This window comes from Monodon monoceros, unplaced genomic scaffold (assembly GCF_005190385.1).
Source record: "Monodon monoceros isolate NGI ecotype Baffin Bay Population unplaced genomic scaffold, NGI_Narwhal_1 Super_Scaffold_3, whole genome shotgun sequence".
In the NCBI taxonomy this organism is placed as follows: domain Eukaryota; kingdom Metazoa; phylum Chordata; class Mammalia; order Artiodactyla; family Monodontidae; genus Monodon; species Monodon monoceros.
In genome coordinates this window covers 24,562,608-24,590,228 of record NW_021703780.1, presented here as the reverse complement: position 1 = coordinate 24,590,228, position 27,621 = coordinate 24,562,608, and the positions used below count along the sequence as shown (strand labels likewise).

General features: G+C 38.6%; 1 protein-coding gene and 1 pseudogene across 1 annotated transcript; one reads left to right on the top strand and one right to left on the bottom strand.

Moving 5' to 3' along the window:
- Nucleotides 1-37: 37 nt before the first annotated feature.
- On the bottom strand, nucleotides 38-7,793 carry LOC114907537 (annotated as a pseudogene).
- A 6,248-nt stretch (nucleotides 7,794-14,041) lies between these two features.
- LOC114907536 (butyrophilin-like protein 1) lies at nucleotides 14,042-20,609 on the top strand. Its single transcript, XM_029243270.1, is given in 10 exon segments — nucleotides 14,042-14,123; nucleotides 15,049-15,399; nucleotides 15,989-16,270; nucleotides 16,412-16,612; nucleotides 17,187-17,207; nucleotides 17,298-17,324; nucleotides 17,509-17,535; nucleotides 19,349-19,375; nucleotides 20,087-20,212; nucleotides 20,215-20,609. Coding segments are annotated over 10 exon segments (1,539 nt in total).
- Nucleotides 20,610-27,621: the final 7,012 nt, after the last annotated feature.

The window sequence follows — 27,621 nt, the reverse complement described above, 5'->3', positions numbered from 1 at the left end:
AAGAAGCTTGAGCAGAGGCAGCAGAGGTGCTGACACTTCACTTCTTATGGTGGTAATAGAGAGTTTCTTGGGGGACGCTTGTATCACAATTACTTAAATGAGTTAAAGAGGTCTTTGGAGAAGAATCAGGACAATTTTCAGTGTGATCTGAAGCTGCACAGATGGTCAAAGATGCGCCAGCACCCTGAAGGCTAAAATAAGGATGAAGGGTCCCACAGAAGGTGATTCCAGTAAAAGGATAGATGTGGGACCCATCGATCATACTGTAAAAGGACACATTCCCAGCATCCCAGTCCAAGAAAACTCCTATCTTGCAGGAGTGCTGCCTCAGTGACAGAGGCTTTCTCTGGGAGGTGGGAAATATGAATTCTCCTGCCTTGTATACCACCACCTAGAAATTCTTCTCTGGACATTCTAAAAACCACCCCTCTCTCTTTGCTGTGTCTGAGCAAACACCCAGAGCCCATCTAGTTCTAGATCCAACTTCTGTCCCAATATTTACTTCTACCTCCCAGTATTGTCTCTCCACAGTAAGAAAAATCTTGCCCAGAACACTGAAGATGGCTTCAGACTCCCCTTGCTCTTGGTGTGTTGGGGCATCACCATTCTGAGAAACACTCTCTTTTGAATAAATATGTTTTCTGCTCTCAGATAAGATGAGGTTGGGAAGAGCTGTGGCTGGATCCAGAGTAAAAACCACTGTAGGTATGGGGGAAAAAAATAAAGGTCATTCCACAGTGGAGACTTGTTAGTTTTAGGAAAGATGCAAATTACTGGGAAAGGAGAATGAAGAAAAATAAGAGGGAGAGAAATGGAAGATTAGGTAAAACAATGCATGTTCTCTCCTATGTTCATTCATAGGAGACACATGATGTATAGATCATAGAAGGCCGGGGATGGATAGGACCTTGGGTAACCATGTGTTCCAGACAGGCTGAGACCATTTAGCCAAGAAGTCTGTCTCATCTGAAAATCTCCAGGATCATGTATTTCAAGTTGTTGTTTCTCTAACCTCCTGCAAATGCTGGTTGCTCTACTGCTTGCTCTTAATAGTTAAGCCATGCCTTATTTCCAATCACAGTGTACCCACTTTCATTTAAGCTTCTTTGGTGTCATTTTTCTCTAGGCTTATGTAAAAACTAAGTCATCTACTTCTCATACACTCTTATTATATTTCTAATGGTTGAAATCCCAGGCTGTGTGGTCAGAAAGAGCTGAATTTTGATAATCACTCTGTCTTTCGTAGCAGTGATGTTGAAGTTACTTTGTCTCTCTCTGTCCCACTTTAATCTCATGAAGATGTACATCATTATGGTACCTCAGTACATACAGGACTAGTGTGAAAAGTCAATGAGCTAATGTGTAGAGAACTTAGTACTACATCTTGTCCATGATGAACACTTGGTAAATTTTAGCTTCTGATGGTTGTAATAACACTAATACCTGTACTCATAATAGCAATAGTGCTAATACTAGTAGTAATTAATCTGCTTCTTGTCAAACCGAACATCTTCAATAATGAAAAGTTTTCTCATAAGAATTTGTATGTTAGCAATTATAATATATTTTAATTTTTGGAGGATTAATTTAACTGGGAAATGTGTGTAGATACAGGGATATTCAGAGTGAAGTAGCAAGCAGTAGAAATAGAGAGTCGACTCATAATTCTGGAAAGACCCTAAGATGGTCAGGGGTCATTTTTCCACTGAGATGCAACAAGCTCTTCTGTGTATCAGACTGGGTATGTAATAGGCTTCCTTCTGACTGAACTATTCTTTCAATGTTATTCACATGAATAGATCTACCATATCACTTAAGTCTCATATTAAATATCAATTCCTCGGGGTAATTCCTTTAATCCACGATTTTTTTTTCTCATGGCAATCTTTTATTCCTTCATAAGATTCATCACAGTTTGTACATGTGCTTTTCCGTGAAGTTAGAGACCAGCTCCACTCTATTTATTTGGCACTGAATAAATAGTTGTATAATTTTATGCTGATGAATGAACGGTGTAAGAACAGTAAGAAATCTGTTAACATTTCTGCATGAGATTGAAATGAAAGCCATGAAATGAAAAACCAGTTAGGTATTACTGGGAGTTTATACAAATAGAGTAGTTTCTCATTTGTATAAAAGAGATTAAGTGAGACAAAATAGTAAGGGCACTCACCTGCTTTGAACTATTCCTTTCTCCAGTCTAAAAAGAAAATCATATGGGAAAATATGCTAAGGACGTTTCCTCCGAACTAGTGAGATGCTTATCCCTTTACCTCTTGTATTTTTTTGGACTCCCAGATTCAAAGTAAAATCTCCAGATGATGGCACCTATCTGAAAAATTCTCTGGAAATGTCTCATGAAATCCTGAAGTACCTGAAGCCCCAAGACAACATCAGTTACTCACCAGCATATAACTCTGCTTTTCTCCAATCTGAAATAGAACAAAGGAATTAGATTCTCTCATTCATTGGAATGCCACTTCAGGGTGTGAAATTGCAGTGACCACAAGAAATCTGAGGGTTTATGATAGTACTATATTTCTGCATTCATTATCTCAATGACAATTCTGATGTACTTGCCCTCTTTTACATCTCCTGTTTTATTTCTCACACTTTCCACATTCTACATCTATGTTAAAATATGAGGGTCTGGTTTTTTGCGGGAAGAAAGGAAAAGTAGGCTTAAATTGTGAGAGTGTATTGGAAAGCCTAAAATTCTATGTGCTGCCTTGATAACTTTGAGCTTCACAGGGCTCCAAATGCCTAATCGTGAGCTCTCCTGCTCTCACCAGGTATGCCCTCCACCCAGCAGGAAAAGCTCCCCCTCTCAGCTAATTTCCCTGTTGGCCAAAACAGCTGAACCACAGCTGGTCTTCAACCTAATGAACTTTACCTCCCTGTCAGCCTGCAAAAAATATCAAACAAGCCAATTACATACTTCCACAGAAAACAGCGCCACCTCATTCTCTTGTTCCTGAAAACCCTGGCTCCTACAGACCATGTTAATTCATTCTGCTCCCAGGTGCAGTCTCCATGTGGTCCTGCATGGTGTGAGGTGTCTTTCTTCCCCAGAATGTGGGTACATGTGACTAAAAAACTGCTGTCAATCTCTTTTGTCCAGTGTTGGGTGTCATGTGTTTGAACATCTTATACTGTTTAGGGTATGGGATCCCTCCCTCACCAACAAGGTAAATAGGGGGTGACCAGAACAGAGGGGCCAATGAAATGGTTCATCCAACCATAACATCAGTATAACTCACCTTGCTGATACAATTTCTTCCTTCTGGCTGAAAGGAATAACAGCCTGTGAGAGGCCAGACATACAGCATACAGTAATGACTCTATTTCCTCTATTAGAGCAAAGAAAGTGGAAGACTTACCAAGCTCTTTCTCAAATGATTCTAAAAAGGAAAGAAAATAACAAAATGGATTTAACAGAAAATAAATATTTTCTAGACTATGTTACTAAGCCCAGATCCTAAGTGCTACTTCCATATACCTAAAACAAAAAAATTACCTTAATTGAGAATTATTATGACCATTAAAAAAAACCCTCTATGTTTATACCAGTGATATTTTCTCTCTCCAATGGACTTTATAATACTTTTTTTTTTCTCATGGAGGTCCTGGGCTCCATGTTTTATAGGAGGTCTTGGCGCTCTAACTCATCCTTACACATATCTCTTTGTTCCCAAAAGATGCCATCCACATGCACAATCATGTTAACAAACCCATAAATTCACAGATCCCCACCAAGTCTGATTCACAGTTTTACCTTTGGCTTTACTTTCTTTCTCCTTTTCCTTCTTGACTTCTGATAGTTTCTTCTTTTTCTGTCGTTCATTTTGAGCCAAATACACAACAGCACCAGTGAAAGCCCCAAGTATCACCAAAGTCACAACGAATGCTACCTTCCAAGGAGAGGTCCTAGGGAAGAAGGGTTCTGACACAAGACCCCCCCCAAACCTGATTAAAAACATACACCAAGCAAGTCTAGCCCATCCCAGGTCATAAATATCCCCTCCTTACTCCTGTCCTGCCCCCCAAATGAGCAACACTGACCTGGGATAAAAATGGTTTCCACTTGCTCTTGTCCAAAGAAAGGGTTCTTCATGGAACAGGACACTTCTGTCTTTGACCTGTCTCTCACAAGAAGGGATGCCTCAAACTGAAACAACCCATCATTATCTTGTGTCTTGTCCTCAGCGAGAGATGGGATCTTCTCTCCCTTTGCATCTTCCCATTGTATTTCAGGCTGGGGAAACCATCCCTTGCCTGTGCACTTCAGCCTTATTCCTTCATCTTCTGGACCCACCATGAAAATATGAGTACCAGAACCCAAACCTGGAGAGGAAAGTCATTCGTCTGAGACTTGGACATTTTTTGTCCTCGTGTTTCACAGCTACACCAGTGGGAGAAGATGGACAAAGCACCATAGCTCTCTGTGGATGCAAGGGGGTTCTTTTCTTTTCCCATGAGATAAATGGGTATCTGAAGTTCAAAAATTACAAGAACATTGAAGCTGATACTGGAACTTATACCAATGCCTGTCATATCTCCTCTACACAAGCATATCTGCAATTGGCCATAGAAGGATAATAGGGAAGGTACAGAGTAAAATTTGCCAATGTAGACATGTTGCCACTATATCTATATCTGTTCTGTATCTATATCATATGTCTATTCCATTTATTGGAGTCTCAAGGAAGACTTCTTCTGTGCTTAAATTGAGACTACATGTAGTCACTTCCTTAAACAATCTCCTTTTGTCATTTTTCCAAATTTTCTTTCTTCCACTGAGTAAAGATTATCTAAAACATGAAGGTAACAAGGTGAAGTGAGTCCATGAATGAGTCAAGATCTTTTTACTTTTCCATTCTCACTCCTTTCTTTTCCTTCCACTACCCCTCCTCTTCTTGAACTCCGCACAGGCTAGGTCAGCTAGTAGATTCACATAACCAACACCCATATCAAAATATAACAGCACCAGAATACTAGATGAATTCACTGTCTATTCAAGAATGATGGCTATTCTAACTTCTGAGACTATATATTATTTTCTCTTTTTAAAACTTGATATCACAAAGTATGGAACCACCATAAGCTCAGTTCTATTCTAGTTTCTCAGTTGTGGGAAATATATTAGGAACCTCAGCTACATCATCTTTTTTTGGCTAAAAATTATAATAGAGCTAATAATTTTTACTACCAATCCCTGATCTTCCTGGGGGAATATACTTCTGGAAAACAGAAAGCAGTCTGAAAGACAATCCATCTTCTCAGAATTGCCTGAGAGAACTGCCAATTCTCTTGAAAAAAGGAAATAAACTGCTCCTGAGAAAAATGGAACAGATCAAAGCCAAGGAAGCAAGATATAATAAACCAAATAGACCTTGCATTTCCTGGAAGAATATAATCATTGAAGTTCCAAGTTGACATAAGCAGATGAAACCTATATCTATGTTGAGAAAGAGGAAAGAGAAGGAATACCCATTTCTGAGCATTAGAAGTGGCTGTAAAATAGACAAAGTTTAAATGAGTGAAAGATAAGCATGGATATATAATCAAACAACTGCTTCTAAAGGTTGGACTTGTCTTTACACCAATAAGTCAAAGAACTGTTATGGGAAAGGTACTGAAAAATGCTGTCACCTGCATGAGGTTATTTCCATGACTATGAAATCTTTGACCTCTTACTGGGAGGATACTGAAGTGAGATCACAGTAACATGGCTCAGGAGAGTTTGTCACTCTTTCCTTCAAGATCTAATGGATTAGATTTTTTCCATTCAAGTTATACATAAAGAAGATGGATAAAATGAGTATATCGATATCTTGTCAGTTGGTGTTAAATGAGAAGTATTAATTTAAGGTAGGCCCAACATAGTCACAGTATGAGAAAAACATTACAACTAAAAGGAAACAACGTGTTCGTCTTGGCAGAGAGGTATATAGCTTTAGAAATGGAAACACCAGAGAAATAGACAGATAACTCATTATAACCACACAGAAAATTTAGACTTACCCTGGTACCTATGAGAAGTTTATGGGAAACAATGCATTGAAAACTGGTGGAGATTTTCTACACTATTCACTACTGGTATGGAGATAAGTGAATATATACATTATGAAACAGTATTTTGAGCTTTTCATTAAACTTCATACCAAAAATACATTTCTATAGATGAAAGATCTAAATGTAAAAAGCAAAACAATAAAAAAGAGATAGAAATGAACTACAGCTACATTCAATTAACTACATAGAAAAATCTCAAACAGAATGGTGAACAACAACAAAAAAAGCCAGACATAAAAGAGCCTATGAATGTGAAATTAAAAAACAATAAAACTAACCAGCACCTCAATCTACTCTGTCAAACCCTCACAGTCACTTCCTCCAAACAGTGGATTTGGTTCTGGACCACTAACACTCCCTGTTAAGCCTCTGTCCATCATGGTACCCAGATGGAATTCTGGTCTCTTAGAGTAATGGTACTTTTTGCTAATCATGGTGCCTTCCTTCAAAATACGTGAGGAGAAATGTAGAGGGAAATAAATGATCAATTTTTATGGTAGATATTTATGGAAATAGTTTAATTTTAAAGTACAGCACAATAAATGTATAAATAGATGAAGAGGATTTGGGGCTAAATCCACTGTCTAAGATGTTGACTAGCTCTAAGGATAACTGCTTTTTTGCTTCTGTCCTGTTCACCATCCTCCTCCCCCAAATCAAGTACAGAACACTTAGATTTCCCTTAGAGTGATATGTATTCTCAGATATTACTCACTTATCACCTTTAGCTCCAAAACGGCTTCTTCAAATTCACTTCCTTTTTAAAAAATACATTTGTACATTCCATTGTCTGAGACCCGGAGGCTGTCATTCTCACAGCTACTCTTCCCTCAGTGATGTAGTCTTTTACCAACTCTGCTCTCCCTTTGAAATCTACTAGTTGTTCTCCCGCCTGCTCCATTCCATTCTGATACACATACACAGCATCTGAGAACTGGGAGTGAAACAACCGGATCTCCATATTCTCCACGCTCATGGCTGGGGACACGCGGCAGGGCAGCACCGTGTCTGCACCCAGCACGGCCACAATGGGCTCCGAGGGACCAATCACCAAAAAGGAATCTGTGGAATAGAGCCACAAGTGAAAAGAATATCAGAATATCCTGCCTGGACCTTTTAGAGCACAGCATCATTATTGGTCCAGTAAAGCCCCATAGACATTCTCTCTCTCATTCATACAGCAATAATTTGTAGCACACATTCAGGCTGAAGAAGGCAGTGAACAAGACAAGGAGGATTTCCACCCTGTGGAGCTTACAATCAACAGAGTGATCTCATATTAAACAGAAGATTTTTTAATTGCCATGGTGGTAAATTCAATGAAGGAGGAGGGGAGAGTGCTGGAAAATCAAGAAGCTATAGAGTTTTTAATCAGGTCTTGGGCATCAGAAAATGCATTCCTCCAGAATCTGATATCTAAATGAATTACAGGACATCAGTAAAGTAATTCTACCTGGTCCTGCCCTCTAAAATAATCATATAACGATTTATTTGTCCTTGTATATGGATAAATACATTATTGTATCAAAATAAAAGATTTGGAATTAACCTATGTATATCGGAGACATGATGGAGTAGTTTAATGCTTCTGTTCAGAGAGCAAGAGAATCCAAGTATAGAAAATATAAAATATTCTCGCCTGAGCCCCATATGGACACTTGGAGAAGCAAGATAAAGAAGAGGTCTCTTGGCAGAGAGAAGTCCAGGGAGCACACCATCTTTCCCAGAGCAGAGAACAGTATGACCCAGAGGGAGGTCCTGAAAATAGCTGGAGTGAAGACAAAAATGGGACCCACAAGGTAAAAAAGATTATAGCTAAGGTGGTTCACAGTGCTTCTAAGAAATGGCCTCCTGAAGCGCTCAAATGACTGTAGTGTCTCTCAGGGAACATCAGGGAAGACTTTGACATTCACAAAAAAGACCTTTTGTTTCCCTTTTCCAAGAAAACAGTTTTTATCTCAATAGCCATGCTCTGATGTGATAAATCTGACCACAATGTCTCTAAACTCCTCTCTCAAGAAGAACATTTTATCCAATGGACGGAAAGACAGAGCAAAGGCAATGAGCAGCCACTGAGAGATGGCTTTAGCATAAACATTACTCTGGCCTCAACCAATTTTCTCCCCACACATTCCTATGGGCTGAAGGAACATATATAACTTGGCTTCTCCTCTGTCAACCCCCAGGGTCCTTGCCCAGATTCTCCCTCTTGCCCGTCACCAAGAAAGCATTACATTAATTAATATATGCAAAGCACTTAGAAGAGTGTCAGTAACTTTACGTTCTGTGTAAGTGTTGGCAATTTTTAGTTTAATGTCTTGTTCAATTGACCTCAATATATCTGCCATTCTGATGAAAATTTTCATCTATCAGTTAGGCCTCTCATTCATTCCATTAGACAGGGAATTGAAAAGACATGGGCATATTCATACCTTCTCCCAGACATAGAAATTTCCTCCACTGACGTGAGGGTTATATCCGTCTCAACCAGGATGAAAGAAAAGCGGTATAAAATTCCCAAAATGATTCTCTACAAACTTTCATCCTCCTTCCATACTGTAAACAATGAGAAGAGGCGAGGATGAGATTGCTGTCCTCTGTTTACATAATTGACTTTTGTTTTGAAGATCCTTCAAATCCTATGAGTTCTAGAATAATTGTTTTTCTTACTTAGAATGACAGAAAGACATTCTGAGTTAGAGCCTGAAAAAATTAAAGTTCTAATTTACATTTTTTGAAATTCTGGATCTAAAATTGAACATCTATGTATAAATTGTAAGAGACATAGTAAAACAAGAAATAAACAAATATAAACCAGATATATTCTAACGAAATTTTAGACATGGTAGTATTAATTTTAAAATAAAAATAAAGTTCAGAGAGAAATCATTCAAAGAAACAAGATTGTGCCTTCAAATAGGGACATCCATTAAGAGCATATAACTTCCGAGGATTGCATGGTGCTAATGGCATACAGCAGAATTAAAAAACACAAAATCAGTTGGGAACTCAAAAAACTTTATAATTATAATTAACCAGAAATGAACAGAATCATTCCAGAACGTATAAATGAAGTTATAGAGATTTTATTTTATTTTTTATTTTTAACATCTTTATTGGGGTATAATTGCTTTACAATTGTGTGTTAGTTTCTGCTGTATAACCAGAGATTTTAAATAATATAACTATGCTATATCAAATCTTTTACTTTATGACTTGGTGAGATCTAACAGTTTCTCTTAGTTTTTGATTAACAGAAATCCACTTCAGGCAATTAAGATGGATTAGTAGAATGAGTCAGTGTGATACTTAGCTAACCCTTTCCTCCACCGTGCTTAGAATGCCAATCCTCTCCCAGGTCTGCCTATAAAATTAATACCAAAATATCTGCTTATTCTAAGTATTCCTTTTGAAACTTGCTTAAGTATCTAATCTCATTAGAGATTTGGATTTGTGTTTCCTAAACAGGCAGGGATTTGACATGAGTATGAATAATACTATCATGCTTTGGGAAAATGATTTAAATTTATGAAGTAAATCACCACCGCAGGACAGCCACGCAGTCTCCTTGTAGGCAACTACTCTATTGGAAGGAGCTATCAGAAAAGGAGAATAAGTCAGTCCTTGATTCCTCCATTCCTAGGTGACTAATGCCAGGACACAATACCTGAAATCTCCTATCTTCCACTTTACTCCAAGTCAAATAACAGTACCCCACAGAGGGCAGGTGTAAACAGAATGTGGGATGTATCTCAAAAGTTTGTACCTTTTCCCTGCTCCAATCCCCTGTGTTCAAAACCTGTAACCTTCGTTCTTCATATAAGAGAAGTTTAGTGAGGAGAAAACTTCTGATTCTTTGTTTGTCCAGAATTTTCTTTCTTTTGCTCTTACACTTAATGTTTTGTTGTTTAGATAATTCTAGTTTCTACTCAGGAAAGTGATGAAATAAAATTTATATTTTAAAGCAGGACAAGAAAATTTAAACAAAAATTCTCTCTCTCTGTCTGTTTGGGCCTCCTTCTTCCCCCTGTAATATGCAATGTGTATCTGCATTATACATTAACCAGACCTCCTCAAAGGTGGGAATGCCCGCTTGATTGTAAAGATCAATTTTTTTTTCTTTCTTGTGATGACAGCAATGTAACTTCCTAAAAGAATAGCATTCTTTCCCTACTCTGTAGGCGATCATGGAGACTCTCTGCTTGCTTTGTACATGCTTACCTGGACTATGTATCTTTGGTGAACTTTTATGTAAAATGTCAGTATGTCTCAAAAATATGTGTGATCCTTTGTCTCAAAAATATGTGTGACTGTGCCTTCAACTTCTAACAGGTGGAACAGTTCTCAGAGCTTCTGAATCTGTCTTCTAAGTTATAATCCTTAGTTTGGCTCAAATAAAATTCCACCTTTTTTGCTTAACTTGATTGTTAGTTGAATTTTTGTTGACAAAAATAAAGACTAATTTCAATTGTTTTCTCGTAATTAATATTGAATGACAGATGTATGATGGAATCTGATTTTTTTCTTTTGTACATAACACATTTTTCTGGACTCTGGAAGCTTTGAGGTTTTTGGTTTTTGTTTAGTTGTTTGTTTGGAGCTCTAAAACTTTATAAGAATTCATGTATATATGACTCTTTTTTTTTTGCAATACTCCAACTTTTTGTGAAGTACTCTTCCTTCTGATTCTTGCCCCTAATCTCCTTTCCATTTTGGAAAGTGTACTAGGTGAATGTTGAAGTTCTGGATCTATTTGCTTAACTTATATTTCCTAATTTTTAAAATCTCTTTGATTTAAAGTACCATGTAGTAACTCCATTGTCCTAACCCAATATTTTGACCTTCAGGTGTGTCTACTCTGATATTTGACATTTCCATTTGTTTTCTACTTTAAGCCAATTTTTCATTCCCAAGAATGCTGATTATTTCTTCAATCCTGTATCTCCTATGAAGGAATCCTTCCTAATATACTTCATATTTGCATTAAAAATCTTCATATACACACACTATTCTTTACCTTTTTATGTTAGAGAAATCTGAAAATTAGAGATAAGCAAAAATAATAGATAGAAACACCCATATTTGCACCACTCAGAAATAAATACCCTGGACTTCCCTGGTGGCACAGTGGTTAAGAATCCGCCTGCCAATGCAGGAGACATGGGTTCGATCCCTGGTCTGGGAAGATCCCACATGCCACGGAGCAACTAAGCCCATGTGCCACAACTACTGAGCCTACGCTCTAGAGCCCATGGGCCACAACTACTGAGACTGCGTGCCACAACTCAGTAGTAGCCTGCATGCCTAGAGCCCATGCTTCACAACAAAAGAAACCACCACAATGAGAAGCCCGTGCACTGCAATGAAGAGTAGCACCCATGTGCAGCAACGAAGACCCAACGCAGCCACAAATAAATAAAAATAATTAAATTTTTTTAAAAAAAGTACTTTCCAAAAAAAAAAAGAAATGCCATATCATTATTTTTCTGTGATTTTGATGTCTATCCTATTTTTCTCAAACAAGATCATACTGTTTACACTGTTTTAAAACCTGCTCTTTGAAATCAATAATACCTTGTAGTTCTCTCTTGCTCCCTCTTCACTTTTCTCTCTCACACAAACACTGGTATGTACTCAATGAAATTCCTCAAAATATTCTCCACAGGTTAACTGATTTTACACAAACAATTATCTATTATTGGGAAAAATATATAAGTATGTATATAAAATTTTCAAATTTATTTTGTGAATAGAATATTTACAGTTTGAGATAGAATACACACACAAATATATACATTTCAAAGTAAACAAAAAAAGCAAGTCATGTCTTCAGCCCATTCCTTCTCTCCTTCAGTTTTCCCTTCCCATTCCTCAATATTTCAGACCCTAACCATATGGTAGGTGTCAGACCCCAAATGAGACAGGATGGCCTTACGGAGGAGGGTTGCCCAGCTTGGTGGGAAAGAATTTGAGTGGAAAGAGAGGTCATGCATGAGGTGGGGAGACAGCCCCGAAGAGAACTGCGGAAGAATATATGGTCCTATATTCAAACAATGTAATATTATGCAACAATATAAAAAATGTTAATGTACTGATACACACAACGTGGTTGAATCCCAAAATACATTTTGTTTAGCCAAAGAAGCCAAGCACAAAAGCATACATACTGTATGACTCCATTTTTGTTGAAGTTTTACAATAGGCAAGATTAAGCTATCACGATTTATATCAGAATACTGTTTTTCCACCCCCTGGAATGGATTGATGGACAATGGACATGAGGAAAATTTTCAAGAGACAAAAAAATTCCACAGTTTGATGGAGGTGGTGGTTACATGAGTGTAAGCGTTTGTGAAACCTCATTCAAATGCATGTTTTAAAACCATGCATGCAAATTATATCTCAAGACATTTGATTTCTTAAAAAGGCAAATGTACCTCATTGTCTCTAGAAAATATTTGTTTAGGATCTTGGTATTCATTTAGCCAGACAGTTAGGGGCTTACATACTAATATTTATGCAATTGCTATTTGTGTCTCTGATTATCTGTAAACCTTGTGTGACATGAAGAAACATGGAATAAACTTAGAAAGAGTGTGAAATGGAAAGAAAATGCCATGTGAGCATTCTGTATCTAGCACGGTAAAACTGTGTAGTTATATCTATTCTACTTTGGGGAGCCCTAAGGTTTTTGGAAATACAGACCTATTCTTGGAGCACAGAGCCCTCCATTTTCAACCTCTTATTTCCCCCTGTGCAGCTCTGCACGTGGCTTCCAATGTCAATCATGGTGTGGTGAGAGTAAGCGTGCTTCTCCTGGGCTTATCCTCTAAATCAGCTAGCTTTGTTAGATGGACATTTGGATTATCCGCCGAACTGAGTAGTATACAGGAAGATGACTCCCTCTCCCCAAATAATGTCATTTCAGTCCTTTGCAGGTGGGAGGGGGGAGCTACACTGAGCATTTTTTACCAAAGCAACTTTAGAGTTCCTATCATTCTATAGCTCAGCCCAGTCCAAAGTCCCCTGGGGTGCCCTTTATTACTCCCACTTTCAAAGTAAGTAAAAGAGTGGCAGGCAGGCTGTGACTTTCTCGTTAAACCTATTCCAGGAGAGGCATTCAAATGCCAGTGCCTATTGGCAGCCCTGTTTGTCCTCCTTCCTAAGAATATTTTCCTAATCCAGGGATGGGTTAGAAACCGGCCGTTTCCAGCCCCTGAAGCCACACCATTGGAGGCTGACCTCAAGAACAACCAGGTGAAAATTGTCTCTGGAGCTGGGTCTTGTAGGTGCCAGGTCTTGTAGGTTCCAGGAGCTTCCAGCAGCTCCCCTTGGCTCAATCTGGATGGTGAGAGAGAAACATATGGTGATGTGCAGGTGTGTCTGTGGGACATGTGGGTCCTGGAAAAATAAGGGCTTGAGCTCTGAGTCATGTGGTGACAAAATTCCCTTCCCTTTCAGAAGTTAAGCCACAAGAGTATTTGCAGTCAAAATAAATAAATAAATAAATAAATGTATGAATGAATGAATGAAGGGGGAAAATAGTTTGGCTGAGTGGAGTGGACAAATTTTGTGTCTGACTTCATCTCTCAACATTGAACTCAGGGTTTTCGGTTTCAAGAGGGCCCCGGTGAGAAGGTGAATCTGTAGATAAGCAAGTGAGCCCACAGGACACAAGAGAACAGTTTACTGCACCTGCTGGGGAACCGGTTTTCAGGAAAAAAAAAAAAAGAAGAAGAAGAAGGAGGAGGGAAGAAAACAAAACCCATTGGGAATGGGTGGGCGTTGGTCGTGTTTTTCTCAAGGTCTGTGAGGGAAAATAGCCAAAAACCTGTGTATAAAAGTATGTCTTTGAACACGGGATTTTTGTTTTCCAAGAACTTTCACTCGGCTAGCTTCTCAGCACCTTCTCCGACAGAGTGAACATTTTGTGCTTCCACCTGCTCCACTTTCTGCTCTGAAGAAGATGGCAGGTTTTCCCAGCTTCCTTCCTGCTGGCTTTCTCCCCACTCTTCTCCTTCTCCAGGTGTCCACGTGGTGCTCCCCAGGTCAGTGTTCTCCCTCATACTTTTTATTTGTAGGTGTGTTTTCAGTGGTTCTTCTCATATAATGGGTCCATCAGTCCCAACTCTGTATCTTCTCAAACCAGTTATTTCTGGGGGAAACTGTGGCTGTGTCTGCTGCTAACAGAAGGCTTGAAGGGTCGGGTGAAGGGTGGGAGTGATCTCCTTCACATCAACACATCTTAATCCTTTGAGCAGACCTCGCAAAACTCATAGCTATAATATTTATCTAAGTCTTTATTGCGTACAACTGATTTTAGCCTGTTTAAATTTGATGTAACTGTTTGTTAAAACATACTTTGTAGGGCTTCCCTGGTGGCGCAGTGGTTGAGAGTCCGCCTGCTGATGCAGGGGATATGGGTTCGTGCCCCGGTCCGGGAAGATCCCACATGCCGCGGAGTGGCTGGGCCCGTGAGCCATGGCTGCTGAGCCTGTGTGTCCGGAGCCTGTGCTCCGCAGTGGGAGAGGCCACAACAGTGAGAGGCCTGCGTACCACAAAAAACAAAACAAAACAAAACAAAAAAACATAAAACTCCCATACTTTGTAATGTTTTCACTGTCAAGAAAACCCAAGTCTGAGTACAAAGAATTTGGACTCAGGATCCCTAAGCTCTATCTGCTTATGATCTTGGACAACCCATTTATTCTTTCTGGGACATAAGCCCTTTCTTCATAAAATAAAAGGTCTCCTCAAGATGAAGTTTTCAGACTCCAGGTTTGAAGAGAACCAGCTATGAAGTCATGATAATGACATTTTCTGTTATTGTCTCTTTAATTTGAGGTCAAAAAATAACACAAATAAGAGAGAAATACATTTGGGTCCCTACATAAAGAATGCAGGGAGGTCTACCATCTCATCCTGCCCCCCACCCCCACTCATTCCCCCAATTTGTCTCTAATTTTCATGCAGTGTCTGGGTTTTCCGTGAAGGGACCAGCTCAGCCCATCATGGTCCTGCTAGGAGCAGATGCCAGTCTGCCCTGCCAGCTGTCTCCTGAGCAGAGTGCAGCCCACATGCAGATCCGGTGGTACCAAGCCCAGCTCTCCCCCACAGTGCTTGTGTACCAGAATGGACAGGAACAAGGAGGGGAGCAAATGCTGGGGTACCGTGGCAGGACAGAGTTGGTGGGGGACTCCATTGGCAAAGGTGCTGTGGCCCTGCTGATCCAACACATCCGTGCCTCTGATGATGGCCAATATCTGTGTCATTTTAAGGATGGTCACATCTCCCAAGAAGCCATTGTGGAGCTGCGTGTGATAGGTAAGTTAAATGAGCACAGAATGTATGTGTCATGGTGTAAAGCAAAGGGAAGGGTGAGAACATATGGATTCCTAACTTGGCATTTCTTATGATCTTCCATATGTTTATATAATATTTTGCCTTGTAGAATGTCAATTTCCTAAACTGTACAGTGAGGATAAGACTACATACTCTGCTTTTAAACAGTAAAGGAGGAAATCCTTCTGAAGATACATTAGTATCCAAAAGATCACAAAAATTAATTAACTAGTATTAATTCAGATAGGTACTGAGGCCTTCAAATATTTTTGACCCAATCAGGAGAGAGAGACAACTTGTAGAATTAAATTCCTTTCTTCTAACTTTCATTGTCCCTGTTCTTTTTTCTTCTCAGAATGTTCCCAGAGCTCTCTCAGTCCAAGTAAAGTGCAAAAGCATTAAGTTGATTTAAAAACTGAATCACAGGTAAGCCTAACATTGGCCATGAGCAGTTTGGAATTCTGAGCTTCAGTTTGCTCATCAGCCTAGTGAAAGGCAGTTACACCTTCAGCCTCAGGGACTCCTGAGTCCCGAGGACCACAGCCCTCAGGCACATGTCTTCTCTCCTCAGGCTTGGGCTCTGCCCCTCACGTTTACATGATGGGGCCTGAGGATCGCGGGATCCGAGTTCTGTGCTCCTCAGGTGGCTGGTTCCCAAAACCCAGGGTGCAGTGGAGCGACATGGTGGGAGTGAAGCTACCATCCCTCTCTGAGTCTCAGACCCAAGATGGAGATGGGCTGTTCCATGTGGAGGCATCGCTTGTGGTCATGGACAGGTCTCTGGACAATGTGATCTGCTCCATCCAGAACCCCTTCTCTGGCCAGGAGAAAGTGTCAGCCATCTTCCTCTCAGGTCAGTGCAGCACAAACTCCAAGGCAGAGTTGGGTGCGTTAAGGGCAAGTAGGAGTGAAGGAAGGCTGAAGGGAGCCTTGGAGAGAGGGCAGGGCTTCCTCCAGGTCAGTCTCTCACTGTGTCTCCACATGCCTGTGTCAGAGCCCTTCTTCCCCAGGATGTCTCCGTGGAAGACAGCCCTGGCTGGGACACTCCCTTTGTTGGTGCTTCTCCTCATCGGGATCAGCTACACTAGCTGGAGAGAACATAAAGCCAAAGAGAGAGAAGTAAAGAAAAGGCAGGAAGAATCTCATGACACAGAGGAGATGAAGAGAGAAAAAGAAGTGGCACTTAGAGTCAAAAGTAAATCAGGGCAGCAGGTCAAATCAGAGGTTCATGGAAAAGCTGCAGATACAGGTTGTGTAGGGTGGATGGGGAAATAAAAGATTACTGAAGGATCCCAAGGAAAACACAGGGTACCAAGAATTCTACAGAGCTGGGAGTCCTATGGAAAGGAGAAAATCATGTGGGAAGTTAGGAGGTCTGTGAGCAGTGGTCGCAAAGCCTCCAAATTGCGGCTCAACCCACACCATGCCTTTTCACACCACTGTGCCTCAACCTGTTTCTCTTTGTGGAAATGTCTTCCCTTATCTTCTCTTCCTTTTTGTCCTTCAAGAATAGGCTTTAGAAACACCTAGGAAATCTTAAACTCCTATGAAGCATGGGCTCTCCTTCCTGTGTGACCCCATGATACTTCCCATGTAACGTTTCTTAGCGCCTGTCCTTTTACATTTGACAAATATGTTTGCTAATCTTTCTCACCTACTTAACTATGGGACCCTTAAGAGAAGATCAAATTGAATTCATTTAGCTACTCACCAAACTTAGGAGCAGCTAAAACCCAGTTTGATGGATTTTATATCTCCTCCTCTTCCAGTGAACCTCAAGGCAGAGCTTGGTGAGCCTTGTTTCTTTTTATGCCCTGTGTAGAAGTTGTTCCCCTTTTCACACCTGTTCTGGGTCTCTCATTGAATGTTGTTTCTTTCAGAAAGGTGAAAGGCATTATACAATGAAGGTAAGAGACTCTGTCATGTCAATTGATGTCCTGATGACCAACAAGTTCTCAGCTCCCTATCCTTAGAGGAAAAGACTAGAGGATTGAATGATGATTAGTGGAAGAGAAATAAGGGGAAGGAAGAAAAATTCAAGGCCCCAGATTAATGTCTCATCTTGTCTTACCTCTATTTGTTCTGTTTTAGATTGGAAGAAGGCCTTGCTATATCCTGGTACGTAACTCTATGGACTTAGTCTTGCCAAGTGCCTCTGGTATTCTGAGCATAATAAGCAGAGTCATAAACACACACACACACACTTGAAAGTTGTGAAAATTTATTTGGTATCACTCTGTAGTATTTTGTATTTGGAGGCTCAAATAATCAGTTGTCTTCCAGAGCTAATGATGAAGGAGAAGTAACGGCTGCCTGGTCAGTCCCACCACATGGCTAGGGTAGGACTCAGCAAGAATTGTTAGCTCATCCACTATGAAGAAGGAAGGGACAGAACTCAGAGTGATTTTGATGAATAAAGAGAGATTTGGGAACAATAAAGAATATATTATATCAACACTTCTATTCTACAAATAAAGTTTAAAAGAGCAGAAAATGTATTATATTTTATATTTGGAAAAATATATTAACCATGATTTCACTTATTTTACCTATTTGAAATAAAAAAGGTAAAATTCAATATATAGGGAGAAGGTTTATGTGTTAAAAACTTGAAAAACAACTTTTAAAAATATTTGAACATCATTTGCAAAAATAAGTTTATCTGGTGGTGGGGAAATTAGCTATATTTATACCTTCTAAAATTTGTCCATGTACTCTGTGGGTTTATAACTTGTGTGTGTGTGTGTATGTGTGTGTGTAATATAGAGTTGGACCTCAAAAGCACACCAGGTCATTTCTTGAATATGTATCTGTGCAATTTTTATATGCCAGACATTGTGCTAGATGTTGGTGGTACAAACTATTATACTCTGACCCTGTGAAACAAAGTCCATTGGGGGAAGTAAGCCAGGAACCAGGCAACTACACACAGCCTGATAAGTGCTTTGATAAGAGGAGGTCCTCCCACGGATTAAAGTTGATTAAGCAGTTTCTGTTGAGTTTTCTTTCATGAGATACTGAAAAATATTCCCGTGTTTCTAAAGGAGTGAGCAAAGTACTAAGAATGACTTTTAGTTCCAACTCTACCAATTACAGCTGAGAAATCAGGTTCTTTTCTCTTTTTTGAGCTGACTGTCCTTATCTCTAAGACAAAAAGACTGGAATACATGATCTCAGATGTCCTCCTTGACTCATATATTCATAGATTCTATGTATCTGAGTGCTACACTTCTGACAGGAGTGCAGTTTAGTGAGAGACCACAGTGCTGCTCCAGTCAAGAATTATGGATATGTCCTTATCTGCCTATTGTCCCAAGACTTTATGAGAATACCCAATCTTTAAATAAAATCACAGGTCCTGTCATAAGAGAAGTGGCCACAGGCAGAAGCAATTCTATTTCTCATGAGGAATCTGTCCCTGGAGAAAAATATAAGCAATCTGATTACAATCTGGGTCAAAGTAATAATGGCCCATTTAAATGCCTTAGTCATAAGCTTAAACTCTACTCTGAGGAGATCACAGGCTAGAAAAACTATAAATAAAATGGAATAGAATAAAATTAAATTAAATTTAAAAATACAGTTTATAGCTCTCATAGTCAGTGAGGAGGTCCATAAAGGTCTTGAGAGCATAGTAGAGGGGCATGTAGAGCATTAGACCCTGCTCCAGGGGTCTCCAAACCTGGCTCAGACTGGAGAATACGTCCCAGCTTCGGGCTGAAATATGTGATAGTTTCTAGTGTGAGACAGAGTGCAAAAAACATACTATTTGTCCTGTAGTTTCTGGATACTACCAGAGTTTGAGGGGTTTAGAGGAGGAAGAGAATGTTGACAAGAGAAGGTGACAAGTCAGGGAAGGAAGCATCTTACCTCCTTTTCTTTCCCTGGGTATGCCTCCGTCCCCATTTCAACTTGTATTGCTCTTTTTCAGACTGGAGGAAGGAACAGTTCCAACCTGGTAAGTTGTTCTTTATCTTTTTGGCTCCCTTCCAACCTGCCCTCTGAGACCCCGCTTTTCTTTCCTAACATCATCTCCTCGCTGAAAACACAGAGGCACTATTGTTCTGTTAAAGAGAGGGAAGAAACCTCAAAATCGTTTAACTATTAGCCTGAACTGAAAATTGTTGCTAGGCTTAGCTACTCTGGTCGTGATTCCATTTTCAAATATTGGCACAGCTTCCTCGTCTATGGGGTCCACTTGGTTCTAAAACAGAAATTAAGATAGTCCCTCAGCTGAGGAGACCCCAAACTAAGTAAGAAGTGCTCAAAATAAGAAGTTAGCTGTTCTTTGTAGAGAGGTCAGCTCACTTGGATCCTGTTACTAATTGAGGAACATAGGTCTAATTTGCAGAGGACACGGAAAGAACACCATTCTCCAATAAACACTTCAAGTCACCTGCTCACTCTGGCATTCTGCCAAGACACTGACCTATATAACTGCATAGATAGGATAAGATAAGTAGCCTAGAACTCAAGATGAGAGCACATCAGCCGCCTCCCAGCACCACCTCCCCCAACACACATGTTCAGAGAGGATGCATTCTATCCCTACTCCTTACACATTTGCTCTGTTTTGTTAAGGTTTCCCTTGTAACAAAACAGTTACAGGGGAAACAGTTTTCTGAAATATACAATGTTGGCCTTTTCCTTTCCTTTTTTTTTCTTCCAGCTCTTGTGACTCTAAATCATGAAAACTTTCATGAGGACAATTCTGACCCAGAGAGAGAAGAGAACGTCAGAGAGGAAACATGGGTATTATTATGTAATAAGCAAGGAGACTGCAACCTTATCAAATTGGTCAGAAAGAATTCACTTCAGGGAGACATTACTGGGAGGTGGACGTTGAGGACACTGATGAGTGCACTCTAGGCATTTATGAGAAGCCCACAGAGAGGAGTGGGTTACTCAGCCATCTACAAAAGAAGAAGTTCAGCGTCTTAGAGAAGAAGGGACGTGAATACAGGGCTCTCATCTGTTCTCCCCAAAACATTTTCCTGGAAGAGCCTCTCCTGATAGAAAAGTGTCCACGAAAGATTGTGATTTTCTTGGATTATGAGGATAGTGACATTTCTTTCTATAACATGACTGACAGAACCCACATCTTCTCTTTCACCCAGGCCAACTTCTCTGGGTCACTCTACCCTTACTTCAAACTTAAATCCATGGAGCTCTCCCCATCTGTAAAATATTAAGTGACTTAGAAGAAGAACCTATAAACCATGAAGATAGTAGCCCATTCTCTGTAAGCCCTAGGACCACTGATTATGAGGCCTCTTGGCTTAGGGCTCCATGAATCTGCATGACCAAAGTTTCTAACCACATCAGGCAGTGTTTCTCAAACAATCTGCAGAGAAGAATCTTTTTTTTTTCTTTTGGTTATTGTTGTAAATATTTCTTGCATTATATATTATATATCACAGACACACTTTTCTGAATAAATTAATGCAAATAATGAAGTGAATTAAAAACAGACATACAAGTGGTAATTTTATTATTAGATAAAATATAACTAATATTTTCTGTTAATTTGCTCTGAAGTTTTGTAATACTATATTTCTGTATTTGTTTCATAAAGAACTAGTAAGAAACGTTTTATAAATATGCACTGGTCTGAGGATCACACTTTAGTAGCACTGCTCAGGGAATAAAAATTAGATACACTTCCTCACATTTCTCAACACTGAATAAAAATGACAAGAGTTCTATTTTCAAATGTTGAAGGAGAAAAGTTAAAGTGTAATTTGATAACAAGCTAAACTATATCTTAAATGCAAGGATAATTTGAGAAAGAAAAAAATAAATATCAATCACAATCCAATTCTAACAAATGTGATGATGTGAACATGATGGAGGTCTGGGAAAACCAGAATCAATTGATAGCAAATTGAGGTATTTATCCTATTGAATGATGAGAGAGAAAGGTGATTGCTTTGCTTAAGATGTTAATAAGGAGAATGACTACTTTGTATTCTGGGGAATTCTAAGTCTGTCCACCAGCAAAGGTAAGGAAAGGCCCTTCTTCTCCCTCCAGTCAAAACTATCTATTAGGTTAAAATGAAATGATTAGAGGAAACAGTAACTAATACTTAAACAAGGGTGAGAAGAGAATGTCATCCTACCACCTAGACTAGAAAACCTTGTAAATGCAGTGGACACTGTGTAGAGTACCCACAAAACTCTTTCCCTAGTAACGGGGAATAATTAGCACTAGACTAAATATTGATCCATATTGATGAACAAATTTAAAACCAAGATTCAAATGGACCAAATAGTTTACACGTATCTTAAATTAATTCCAGAGCAAAGCTCAACAGGATAAAAAATTCACACTGTCTGATATTCAATCAAAAATTACCAGGCAAGGAAAGAAACAAGAAAATACAACATATAATGAACAGAAAATCAATAAGTTAAAATTGACATGGAACTGGTACAGGTATTCAAATTTATAGACCTGGATGTTAAAACAGAAATTACAACTGTATTCCAAATAGTTTAAAATATGTTCAAACAATTCACTAGAGATATACATTTAAAAGAAAGACCCAAATTGAACTTCTAGAAATGAAAACTACAATGTGTGAGATGAAAATTTCACTGGATATGATTAACGGTAGATTAGTCATTGCAGAAATAAATGGTTAGTGAACTTGAAGACAGAAATTCAAACTATCTAAAATGAAATGTACAGAGAAAATAATTTAAAAAATGAAGAGTATCACTGATTTGATGGAAAACTTTAAAGGGCCTAAAACAAAAGTAATTAGAGATCTTGAAGAGAGAGGTGTGTGGACAGAAAAAAGATTTGAGAAAATGAGAGTCTAAAATATATTCTAAATTTGATCATTGTAAACTCAAGATCCAAATATCACTCTTAGGGCAATTCCCTGGTGGTCCAGTGGTTAGGACTTCACGCTCTCACTGCAGGGTGCCCGGCTTCGACTCCTGGTTGTGGGAATAAGATCCCACAAGCCACACAGCAAAAAAAAAAAAAAAAAAAAAAAAGAAATCACTCTTAGTCTGTTCAGACTGCTATAACAAAAAACACAATAGACTCAGTGGCTTGTAAACAGTGTAAATTTATTTCTCACAGTTCTAGAGGCTAGGAAGTCATCCCATTAAGGTGAACAAGAATTAAAGTTTTACAATCTCACAACCACATGTTGAAACATTGTTACATTTTAAAATATATGGAAAATAACTATGGTCATCAATCGAGGCCTCACAAAAACTGCAGAGTCTAGATAATGTATTTATTAAATATAAGAATTCTTTAAATTCCTTAAGTTGAAGTTGAACATGCATCTTGTTAAGCTGAATATATTCAGAAGTATCCTTTTACAGTGACAGATATTACCTGTGCCTTATGCACCTGGAAGGACTACAGAGCAGCTCCTGGCACATCAAAAAGCTTCCTGAAGTCTACATCATTTATAGACTTAAAGCCTCTTATACAGAAAATACATACAGTACACACACACACATCCCCACTCACACACACTATTAGAGATAATAAAGAAATTCAGCAAAGTTGCAAAGTTTAAGGTAAACACACAAAATTCAGTTGCATTTCTATGCACTAGCAATGAACAATCCAAAGATAAAATTAAGAAAAAGTTTTATTTATAACAGAATCAAAATAATAAAATACTTAGGAATAAATACAATCAAGGAAGTGCAAGATTACAAATTGAAAATTACAAAATATTGTTGGAAGAAATTAACAAAGACATGGATAAATGGAAAGATATTCTGTGTGCATGGATTGGAAAACTTAATATTTTTAAGATGATAATACTATCCAAAGTGACCTACAGATTCAATGCAATCTTTGTCAAAATGCCAAACACATTTTTTGAAGAAATAGACAATCTGATTATAAAGTTCAGATGAAAATTCAAGGGACCCAGAAAAGCCAAAACATCTCAAGATGGTTTGATGAAGAACAAAGTTTGAAAACTCACATCTCTCAATTTCAAAACTTAATACAAAGCTGCAGTGATCAATACAGTGTGGTTCTGGCATAAGGATAAACATATAAGTCAATGGAATTTATTGAGAGTCCAGGATAAGCTCATACTTTTATGGTCAACTGATTTTTGACAAGTATCAAAAAAATCACTTCATCCATTTGATAGGAAAAGAATAGCCTTTTCAATAAATAGTGAAGAAACAATAAACATCCACAGGCAAAAGAATAAAGTTGCCCTCTATCTCACATCATATATAGAACATCAACTCAAAATGGATTAAAGATCTAAATGTAAGCATATGTGTAAATCTTGACTTAGGCACTGGCTTCTTAGATATTATACCAAGAGCACAACCAAACAGAGGAAAAATAAATAAATTTGACTTTATTAAAAGTTTTGTGTCTGAAAAGACACTATCAGGTGTTTCCCCTGGTGGCACAGTGGTTAAGGATCCACCTGCCAACACCAGGGACACGGGTTCAAGCCCTGATCCAAGAAGATCCCACATGCTGAGGAGCAATTAAGCCTGTGAGCCACAACTACTGAGCCCGCCTGCTTAAACTACTGAAGCCCACGTGCCTAGATCCCGTGCTCTGCAACAAGATAAGCCACCACAGTGAGAAGCCTGCACACCGCAACAAAGAGTAGCCCCTGCTGGCTGCAGCTAGAGAAAGACTGTGCGTAGCAACGAAGACCCAATGCAGCCAAAAATAAATAAATTTTTGAAAAAGAGACTATCAAAAAAGTGAAGAGGCAACTCATAGAAAGGGAAAAAATATTTACAAATTATTTATCAGAGTTTAGTATGAAGAATATATAAAGATTCTTAATGCTAAACAATAAAAAGAAAAGCAATTCAATTTTTTTAATGAAAAAATGATTTGAATAGACATTCGTCTGAAGAAGATGTGCAAATGGTCAATAAGCACATGAAAACATGTACAACACAATTAGTCATTTGGGAAATGTAAACCACAATGTAATATCACACATACCCTCTAGAATTTCTATCCTATGCCCTCCCTACACTCCCCCCCCAAAAAATGAAAATAACAAGTGTTGGAAAGGATGTGGAGAAATTAAAAATCTCATACAGCTAAGAAAATCAACACTACAATGATGTATCACCTCACATTGGTCAGAATGGCCATCATCAAAAATTCTACAAACAAATTCTGGAGAGGGTGTGAGGAAAAGGGAGCCCTTCTACACTGTTGGTGAGAATGTAAACTGGTACAGCCACTATGGAGAACAGCATGGAGGTTCCTTAAAAAACTAAAGTAGAGCTACCGTATGATCCTCCTGGGCACGTATCTGGAGAAAGCCATAATTTGAAAAGATAAATGCACCCCAATGTTAATTGCAGCACTATTTACAATAGCCAGGACATGGAAGCAACCTAAATGTCCATCAACAGAGGAATGGATAAAGAAGATATGGTACGTATATACAATGGAATATTACTCAGCCATAAAAAAGAATGAAATAATGCCATTTGCAGCAACATGGATGGACCTAGAGATTGTCATACTGAGTGAAGCTAAGTCAGACAAAGACAAATATCATATGATATCACTTATATGTGGAATCTAAAAACAGGGTAAAAATGAACTTATCTACAAAACATAAATAGGGTTACAGATGTAGAAAACAAACTTACGGTTACCAGGGGGTAAGGAGGGGAGGGATAAATTGGGAGATTGGGATTGACATATACACACTTTTATATATAAAATAGATAACTAGTAAGGACCTACTGTATAGCACAGGGAACTCTACTCAGTACTCTGTAATGGCTTATATGGGAAAAGAATCTTGAAAAGAGTGGATATATGTATACATATAACAGATTCACTTTGCTGTACACCTGAAACTAACACAACATTATAAATCAACTATACATCAATACATTTTTAAAAATTTTATACATTGCCTGTTGCATGTAAAATGGCACAATCACTGTGGAAAACAGTTTGGAAGTTTCTCAAAAAGTTATACATAGAACTACCATCACTCTGTAATTCCACTCCAAGTTATATACCCAAGAGAAATTAAAGTATATATTCACAAAAAATGTGTACAAAAATGTTCATAGCAGCATTTTTCTCAATGGCCAAAAAAGTGGAAAGAACACAAATGTCTATCAATGCATACACAAAATGTGGTACAGCCAGACAATGGCACATTTTTCCACCATAAAATTAATGTGGACCCATGTAAGGATTAGAAATATACAAAGCAGAGTCTAGGTTTACATTGACAGGCAGAATTTGAGAAGGATAGAGGTTAGTCCTAAATTTGAACTGCAGAAGTATAATCCTGGAGCAAGGACAGGGATCAACAGATAAAGTTTGGGGGAAAAGGAAAGGAACCCAGAATCACTGCCTACTCTGTAACAATCCTGGCTTAAGTTTTATTGGTTCTCATAGATTGTCAAGTGAACATAAAATTTCTTCCTTTTCCAGCACTAGACAGTCTCATTGGACTTTATCTGCATGAAGGGAAAAAAAAGCCACTTATCAACTGAGCTTTGTGTGTATATGTGATAATTTGTTTGTACATTCAAGTGAGCAAATGGATACCTGCAGCTAAAATATTGTTTTATCACCCTACAAGGACAAAAGTCCAGAGTCTCCTTCCCTGCTTCTGAGATACTCCATACTCTACCTGACTACAGAGCTCAGGAGCAAGAAACATGCTTCGCATGTCTGAAGCTCTCTGCCCCAAGGATACTGCCCTGGGTGATACAGTCCCTCTCTTCTGTACTGGTATAGGAAGCACAAAGACATTTCAAACTCTGGCAACACAGATCAGAATAAAGCTGGGAATTTCCTGTGGACCAAGAGTGACAGACATGAAACAAATGCCCTTCTGACTCAATGAGTTGGTTTAGAAAACTGTTTACAAACTCTGAGAGTTAAGTTTGATTTTTTGTTACTGTTATTGTTTGTTTTTGTATGTATATGTATGTATGAATCTATGTATCTAAAGTCTCTGTAAAAGTATTTGGGCCACAAAGACAGAGCGGACTGCAGGGTACAAGGCCTAGGGGTTGGAGCTGTTACTTTGAGGTCTGGTCAACCTGTCTTCTCATTCCCTAATTAGCCACCTTTAGTTCTTACCTCACCAATCTATCTCTCATTATATACTGATTTTTCTTCTACCTCACTTCTTTCAGCACACTTTAATTTGTGGATACTATCGCTCTTCCCATATTTCTCCTCTTCATATCTGTGATGCTTCTGGTAATATGCTTCCTGCATATTCTGAATCTTCTCTCTACTCCAAACTCACAATTCAAACTCCTTGAGTAATCTCACTTTAATCCATCCATTTTTATATTCCAAAGTAGGGAAAAATCACCTTGTAAAATTGAAAACCAATACTCTCATACTGGCCACCTTGCAAAATAATGAAATCAAACCTTTAAAATAATATATTGATATGGAATTTTAAGTGGGTATTAATATGCATGATCAAAACATTTTAATGTGCACTATTTGGAGGTTCTAAGGGTGGAGTGGAAATCCAGTCTTTAGTGATTATAGTTCCAATTCATATTAAGTAGTGAAAAAGTATATAAAATGAGACTTTGAACAAATGATTAACCTTTTCTGTCTTGAAAGATAAACAACGATTTGACAAAGTTTACAGGTTACCAATGTCTGTTCATGCACAACTGGTGAATGAGGAAAGGTTTACCCAAAAAAGAAAAGCTATTTCTTGCCATTAATGGGGTGGCATTCAAGTTACCTTCACATAAGATTTATACACTTTTTCTGCCTCTGTGGATATGATTATCACTGTGAACTCCTTGAAGCTTCCTCTGAGAGTAGACATGTTATCTTCACTTTCTCTGGTCCACATGACGTAACACACTCATTGTCCACCAAGGCAAGAGTATCTTTCATAGCCACACAAATTCGTAAATCAATTTACCCAAGCTCTCCCCAGTATCAATTCTATGTCTCCTTTCTGGAGAGAGATGGGGGTTGCCTGAAATCTGGGGGAGGCCCAAGCTCTGCTGTGTATCTAGAGTGTCCTTGAAAGGAAGGAACGAAGAAGTAACATTGATCAGTGAGTCCACCATAAACACATCTGAAGTGGATTTTTTAGATATCCATCTTGGAATAATTTATGCAATATCAGTCTGGCCATATGTATATAAATCCTGATAGCAATCACATGTTATTTCATGTATTAGAAGCCACATGAAAATGGTAAGTCAGAA